Genomic DNA, 8,254 nt, shown 5'->3' with positions numbered 1-8,254 from the left:
TGTTCCGTAGTCACAACTATATTAGATGCACATCCACCATTGAATACAAGCCACGTGATGATTTCTAACGGCTCAAAACACCTGCACCAACATTCAAGATCCCCCAAAAGGTCGCACATGCGCTAAGGCTTACTATGGCGGCCACATACTGTTCCATAACGTGCCGACAAGTAAACCTTTGAGGCATGTACGGAGTGGCTACGGTCCTGAGTCTTGACTGAGCAGCACGGAAAACTGGCGCATAGTTAATGATTCTACATTTCTAATCTAACTATGTTTTTTAAGTTGAAGTTTCCGCGTGTTACGCCACTTACACCGTTACACGTCTAGACGTAATCAGTTACTCAAAAAAAAAAAAAAGAGACAACCAAATTTTGACAGATCTTAATCAAAATGTAGCTGTAAGCATGAAAGATCATTACAATTCATTTTCTAAATGATTGCGTATGTTATCATGTGTTTAAGGTCAACGGGTTTGTATGATTCTCCATTTCTCCTACTCTGTAACTTCGAAATTCGGTCCATTTACTGTTACGCGTTTTACATTTGCAGATTCAAAGTCATTGAGAAACTCGATCACAATGATTTGGCGTTTCCCTGACCTGTGTACCTATTTAAGGTGAGCTTGGTAGTCGTCTCTACTCTCACATTAGATTACTTCCATTGATTTCTTCATGCCCCTCTTTATTTTGGGTTCTGCAAATCCATCCATCAATTGTTTTGCTAACAACAACATGACAAGACCCATGTCTTTTAGTATTACTGGGTTTCTCCTTTTACTTCTGATCTTGCAGTTAAGACCAACCATATGCCAAGAAGTTGGTAAATGATGCCAGTCCCTTAGTTACATTATGTGTTCGTTTTAATGTCTCACTGAGATCGATACGGGTTTTCCTAACCCTACCTACCTCATGCATGATTTTTATTTTTCTAACTATGATTTTGATTCATTTGGCTGTGCAGAGGATGAGAGAGAGTTCGATTATTTAGAAGGGAGTAGCAAAGGACCAGAGCACTGGGGAGAACTTCATGAAGAATGGGCAGCTTGTAATAATGGAGATATGCAATCTCCCATCGACTTGTTGCATGAACGGGTGGAGGTGGTTTCTCATTTGGGGAAGATCAAGAGAGATTATAAGACTGCTAATGCTACTCTCAAGAACAGGGGTCACGATTTAATGGTCACAACCCAACCAGATCACCTAATCTCTTAGCTCTTTAACAGTTTTAATTGCATTTATGAAAGTGATTATAACCCGGAGACACAGAATGTGAAGTTTTATCTGATCATCTTACTTTAACTATATGGTTTCATGGTGGCAGCTTCAATGGGAAAGTGATGCCGGATCAATCTGCATCAATGGAACTGATTATAATCTCCGACAGTGCCACTGGCACTCTCCTTCCGAGCATTCCATTAATGGCAATAGGTGCTGATTAACTTGCCCACTTCTGCTAGCAATCTCTCTCTCTCTCTCTCTCTCTCTCTCTCTCTCTCTCTCTCTCTCTCTCTCTCTCTCTCTCTTTGAATTTCAGTAAGGTTGACTTGATTAAACCAAAGATTTGGTAAATTTTTGTCAGATCTACTCTGGAGCTCCATATGGTTCATGAAAGCTCAAATCAAAGCATAGCAGTGATTGGAGTTCGTTACAGGATTGGGCGACCTGACCCCTTTCTCTCTGAGGTAATTAACAAATTAACACCCATGAAAGCTAGTCCAGAACAGCTAGGATCATATCTCTTTCTCTGTGCACGTAGAGTCATATGGATGTGTTGTGTTAAATTGTTGGCAGATAGAGGAGGAAATTAAGATTCTTGCTGATACCCACAACGAGACTACAGTTGGGATGGTTAATCCGAAACACATCAAGTTGGGTGGAATTGGGAAGTATTATAGATATCTAGGGTCTCTCACTACTCCTCCTTGCACACAAGGTGTCACCTGGACTATCCTTAAAAGGGTACGTAGAGACTGCTTACATTACATTATTTGTTTCCAGAGGAAAATTACTTCCTTATGAGAGGGAAGTAGAGAAAAAAACATAATTCAGCTCTTTCTCTTCCACTTCAAATTACTCCATTGTAGACTTATAACCCTGAATTGGACTCACAGATGAGGACTGTCTCTGAATATCAAGTGGAACTATTACGGTCAGCGGTTCATGATGTAAGTGGAGTTTTTTTTTTGCCTTCTTCTTTCTTAAAATTTCATTATCTTTTGATTTAAAAAGATATTTAATAATTAAAGTTCTTCGTGAAAGCTTGAGTTTGGTCCATGTATATTATATATAAAAATCAACATTACGCATTGTAGGGATTTTGATTTTTCATAACCAACTACTCTATTCACTGTATATATTCATAATATTTGCATGCATGGAACTTATGTCAGTTGAGTGGAGGCTTGGTTGATTCGAGTGCAAAATTTCAAACCAAGCCATGTAGTTGACCAGATCAGCTTTAGTGCAGCTGCATTTATTGATCCCCATGTCATTCATAGGATGTGGCTAGGTTCTTGTTAAGGTGTTTGACTTGTCAATATATGGGTTCAAACATTAAAGAAATCTGAATCTTCTACCTTCCCTTCTGTTGTGTCTCTTTGTCACATTTTGAGAAGGAGTGGGCCTCTGACTTCTAAGCAGAGAAAAAAATTTGGGACCAGAAAATCAATAGAGGATCCGGACTTAGATTCAAAATCTGAAAATGAAATTCAAATCTTCTATACTGCCAAGTGAGCAGCCATCTAACAATCAGTTCTCAATGAATGCCACATGTCTTCCATGAATTTACAACCCTTGGATTACAATACTTTTAAATCGGCCTAACCAGTTAGGGTCATCAATCAAACCAAATTATGAATAATGCAGGGGTCATAAATTCATAAAGGACGCACTTTGGACTCATTAAGAGCTGGTTGCTAGATAGCCGCTCAATTGGGCACTGTAGAGGATTTGAAACCCTAAAAATGTTTCTCAATTATTTTTAGGTTAATTAAACTGGTCCAATCATATCCCATCATGTAGTACATCTGACAAACTGGTGGTGATGTTCATTTCCTTGTAGCATGCAGAGAAGAACGCGAGACCATTGCAGACACTCAATGATCGAACGATTGAGCTCTATGACCTTAAGCCATCTTCATTGGGAAATCAACATTCACAGAAGCATGCATGAGTGACAGGCTCATATTTTGAACTCATATATCTGTGTTGATCGGCCCCTGTCTTCTGTTGTTGCTTGGACATGGAAAAAAAAGAACATTATAATGGAATTCCACAATTACAGAATTTTGATCCTCATATGCATCTTTTTCCCTCGCCTTCTCATTCATTCTGTAGACAATAAAGGGGAAAATTTATTTCATGCTCATGGCGGTTGGATAGTTTATATTGGAATTACATATGGGAAGTTTTGTTAATGCGAATAAGAATGTGTGGATGTGACTTGTGATAAGCATGGTTGGACCAGATGGCTAATTAATTAACTGAAAAATTTCCACAGAGACTGTGAGGTTTGATCATTTATCGTATCTAAATTTGAAAAGTTGAAGCTGACGCTGAAGGTGGAAATTGGAAGTTGAAGTTGGCATGACACCCTCGTTAGTAACATTTCAAACGTAAAGAACACCAAAAAAAAGGCTTCGTGAAGTCCAATATACAAGTCAAACCGCATCAACCACGGCGACTTTAAAATGGTGAAAACCTGATTAAATCTTCAAGCTCAAGTTGCAATTTTTTTTTCTTCTTTGAAGCTCATACCTGACACCAACATTAGGGTTTATGCGAGTGAGACACACGGTTTGTGAAAGTGAACGCAACACGGCAGCGATAAGGTGTGTTTGAACGCGCCATCTCATGGAAACATAATCCAAGTCTTCTCATTGGGTCTATACATCATCGAAGTTGCCGTCAAAGAACTTGATCTTTGACAACTGTGAACTGTGCTGATGACTCGCATTTAAAATTTGTTGGGTGACATTATTAAAATATAATAGTGATTTTAGGGCAAGTATAGTCAAAGATAGAGATGAAATGTTGAAAAAACAGGAAAGTATAAAATTGTGATATTTTATTACATCATCTCACTTCAATATTCAAGGATTCTGGAGAATGATCTGGAGAACCCTGTAAACAAATTTCAGGGAGGTTGTCCCACCATTTGGTGAGAAAAAATAAAAAGGGTGCATATACATTTTTACTATTTATATATATATATATTTTTAGTACAAAGAGATTTTTTTTTGTTTTATTAATATTAGGATGAGGATATTAATATACTTTAATAAAAATTGAATTCACTATTTTTCATTAAGAAATATTGGTTTTACCACTAAAACAGCTCTAAGTTGGATTACTATTTATATTTAAGGAGCGAAAAAAAGTGGAATCTCTTCCATGCCCGTCACCAAAGGTAAAGAAATCTTGTTTAATTTGTATATGCAACAAAATACTTGATAATAAATCCAGATATTTGATTGGATTAAGTCAAGTCTGACATATACGTTTGGATGAGAAGTTGTATATAGAAATATTTCCATTATCATTTTAATTGTATGCTTGTTAATTATTTGGAATTAAAATGGAACCAAGTCAAAAACAGGGACCAGATTTCTTGTTGAATGTGCAATGTACTAGAGTCCACTCCCCTCATATTCTCTCTCTTCTTCTAGATAGATATGTTATTTTACAGAAGAGAAGATAAAGATGGATAACACCCTTAAAAAATGTTTGATTTCAAAGTCATCAGATAAGCTGTTCACCAACCCAATAAAAGATGGTCTTCGGATCGTCAGGTGGAGCTACTCGTTTTGATTCAAATTTCTTTTCTAGTTGTCAAAGTATTGTTCAGTCATTATTCATTGAAATCATCACAGCAGGTACCTCAAAATCCACTCTTCAGCATAACCTAATAAACTATTGGACTATTTCAGGTTTTTTTTTATTTTTAAAGACAACATTTTTGCTATTGGACTTCAACAAAAATATGCCATCTACAAAGGGCCTAATGGTGATATGGCCGATTGGAAGTTTCTGCTTAGAGGGTCAATTACATCCAAACAATCAAACTCTATAATAATGTTGTCTAGGCTCATTTGTAAAGCCTCCATTAACACCCTTCTTACTGCCATTGCTTCTACATCCTTGCTATTAAAGAAAGTTTCCTCATATGCGAAAGCAAAGATTGGTTGTCTGTCATGGTTCCTGTAGATGACCCCTGGACCTCCTCTTGTTGCATTTGTTTGCCATGGTCACAGTTTATCTTCACCCAACCACATTGAGGAGGAGATCAAATTGTTACATTAGGTACCCGGCCCCTGGGAAGCTCTTGATTTATGCATGTGGTTGTAGGCTTTGTTGAACTCCTCTATCGCATTTAAGGCCTTCACAATTACTGCCATGGGTTATCATCTAATCCAGAGAAAGTAATAGCATTACAAGCCAACTAGAGAGACCAAAGGGTGAAAGCCGCTAGACTCTTTAAGCCTCACTAGCCCAATCCTTTTAGGTAATCCATTGTTGCATAGCCATATCCTCATCTCCTAGGGTTCTCAAACGCTAAAGGTCCCCCAAACTATACCGCTCTCACAAAAGGATATTGAAGAAGAATGTGCCCTAGAGTTTCCAAATGGAAACAACACTTTGGGTATGATGGATCAGAGGAAAGTTCTTGACATGTAACCCCACCCCAGAAGCAATTTTTTTAGGAGATGCAAACCAATGGTAGTTAGCTACTTTACTAACTATAGACATTTTATTCCCAATATAATATCAAATAACAAAAATTACAGAAGAAATAAAGAAATAGAGAATATAAAATAAAAAAAAAAAAAGAATAACAAAAAAAATGGGAAAAAGAGAAATGGTAAATAAATTGAGGGAAAAAAAAGAGAGAAAAATACCACTCTATCACGCCAAAATTCACATTTTTAACTTAGCAAACAATTTCTCCCTTCATAGGGTTTATCCATACTGCTCTTAAATGCTTCTTATGCTCCTCTTCACTCTTGGAGTATGTCATCAATAAAGACGATCACATACTAGTCTCGGGCATCATAGAACACCCTATTCATTAGGTCCATAAATGTTGTAAAATTGACATTTAGTCTGGTTTTTTAAAGGGGGTGTTTGGTTTTTGATTTCTAATTTTTTTTTTTGTAATTGTCAATCCAAATGGCATGACTAAGAATTTATAATGCCCATATCTTTTCCTGAAAGCAATATTTGATATATCTTCCTCTTTCACTCTTAACTGGTGGTCTCCTAATCTTAGGTCAATCTTTGAGAAAAAAATTTGCCTCTTGTAATTGATCAAATAAATCATCTATCTTGGGCAATGTGTGTTTGTTTTTCATATTCACCAAATTTAATTCTTGATAATCTATGCACATCCTCATAGAGCCATCTTCCTTCTTTACAAATAAGGCAGGGGCTCCCTATGGTGAAACACTAGATTGGATGAAACCCTTATCTAGTAAGTCTTGCAATTGTTCTTTCAATTCCTTCAACTCCCACTGTAACAACCCCCGTAATTCTAACCCGGGATCCATATTGCAGGTCCGAGTAGCCAAAGGTCCAGCCGGAATAAGTTGTGGAGTATCTGGATTGAATTCCATGATCCATACCCTAAGTCCATAGATTTGGATTCCGCTGATGAATAACCTGCCTTACTGGGAATTCAAAGAAGAACCTGTAGAAACCCTGATGGACTGGAAAAATGGATCACCAATCAGAGTCAAGGTGTGATTGAAGATGTCTGGAATCAAGATAAGATCACCCCCCTACATGTTGGTTAGGGTTAGGTTTGAGCTGGGGTTCAACCCCTTGAGCAAAGCACCCAAGTACTAAAAAGTACTAGGGAGCGGTTGCTTCAGGCGATTGGTTGACCAATCAACCGCCCCAAGCACGCCAGGTTTGCTTACAAGATTTTTGTCACACCCCACCCAATCGGATTCAGTCATACCCAAATACCCGTGGGGGTGATACACCGCAAAACCTAGGTTCAGTGACAATTCCATACAACATGTGATATAGTAAAATCAAACGGACAAGAATAAATCAAGTTTATCATATAAAGTTATCAAAACTGAAATAATAGTCACAATCATCCATTACTTCAAAACAAAAGGTATAACATTAGAGTTTTGAAAAGAAAAAATGATAGTTTCCTTCGCAGTGGAAAATAAACTAGACTAATTTCCTAATGGAATCCAACCCCATAAGGATAGTCTTAACACTGACATGAAGCTCCATGCGTGTCCACTTCTTCTTCGGTCACTCCTTCAAGAAGATATATCGGCAACGAATCCTCCATTTGGAAGAAGTCCTCATAACCTGCAGTATAATCTAATAAAAAGAAGACATAAAATGAATGAGTTCAACAGAATTTAGTGAGGTCAACACAACATCATATCATGCATTCATTCACAAGATTCCACACCACACATATAACATGAATATTGATAATGTAATTAATGACAATTATATATGAACAATTATGATATTATGCTCCTAACTCTATCATGAAGTCTCTATGGTAGACACGCATTAAGTCATACACTTTGGGAGGTCTCAGTCACTCTTCCCTCACGGCACTCAAGCACGTCTGTTGGGTTCTCCGCGATTGTTGTGTAAAGTCCTACCAAGGCATGGTTGGGGATTAGGTCACCATTCTTTCACATTACCATTGGTATAAGATCTAGCGCATGTCAAGGATAAACCTAGGCCCAATGCAAAGTCATACGGTCTCGTACTACATATGGTCTAGATATCTCCCCTCACGCCTAATGCTTTGTTGGTTCAATACCTTCCCACCTATGAATGAAATCCTCAACAGGAGGCATCTGTTGGATCCCATTCCTTAACCCAGTGGTCATCCACATATAATGGACAGGATGCTCTTCATGTCCTCTCACGGGTTGGTTACCGGTCTTGAGCGCCTAGGAACCCTTATCTATTATATGCAACCGTACCTCTCTATGATGATAGTGGGCTAATTTGGCACATAGGACTCAACCACTAATATCACAGGTTAACTGGCTTCAATACCCCTACTGAAAGGGTAGTAGTACTCATGAGGTTACCTAACCAAATATTTCCAGACATGCCCTAAGTATGTCAACCAGTAATCAGGGAAAGCGCCAAGGGCACCATAGGAATGCGTCCCATACCACATCCACTGTTGTCCAATGACAGAAATGCCAAAAGAGCATTCCCCATTCGCCAATCACAACATAGGCAATTACATAAGGTCACTA

At 38.0% G+C, this 8,254-nt stretch overlaps 1 protein-coding gene across 1 annotated transcript; it reads left to right on the top strand.

Annotated features, from left to right (window-relative positions):
* The first annotated feature begins 700 nt into the window (after positions 1 to 700).
* On the top strand, positions 701 to 3,174 carry LOC149023735 (alpha carbonic anhydrase 7-like). The gene is made up of 7 exons (XM_089143352.1): positions 701 to 822; positions 964 to 1,181; positions 1,324 to 1,430; positions 1,582 to 1,684; positions 1,794 to 1,961; positions 2,114 to 2,167; positions 3,064 to 3,174. Exons 1-7 carry the CDS (start codon positions 735 to 737, stop codon positions 3,172 to 3,174), a joined length of 849 nt encoding a protein of 282 aa, XP_088999478.1. The 5' UTR covers positions 701 to 734.
* Positions 3,175 to 8,254: the final 5,080 nt, after the last annotated feature.

The sequence above is a fragment of the Hakea prostrata genome, chromosome 2 (genome assembly GCF_041222555.1).
Source record: "Hakea prostrata isolate BN-2017 chromosome 2, UWA_Hpros_2, whole genome shotgun sequence".
Lineage (NCBI taxonomy): Eukaryota > Viridiplantae > Streptophyta > Magnoliopsida > Proteales > Proteaceae > Hakea > Hakea prostrata.
Note: the sequence above shows the minus strand (reverse complement) of the source record. Positions and strands in the feature narration are given on the sequence as shown.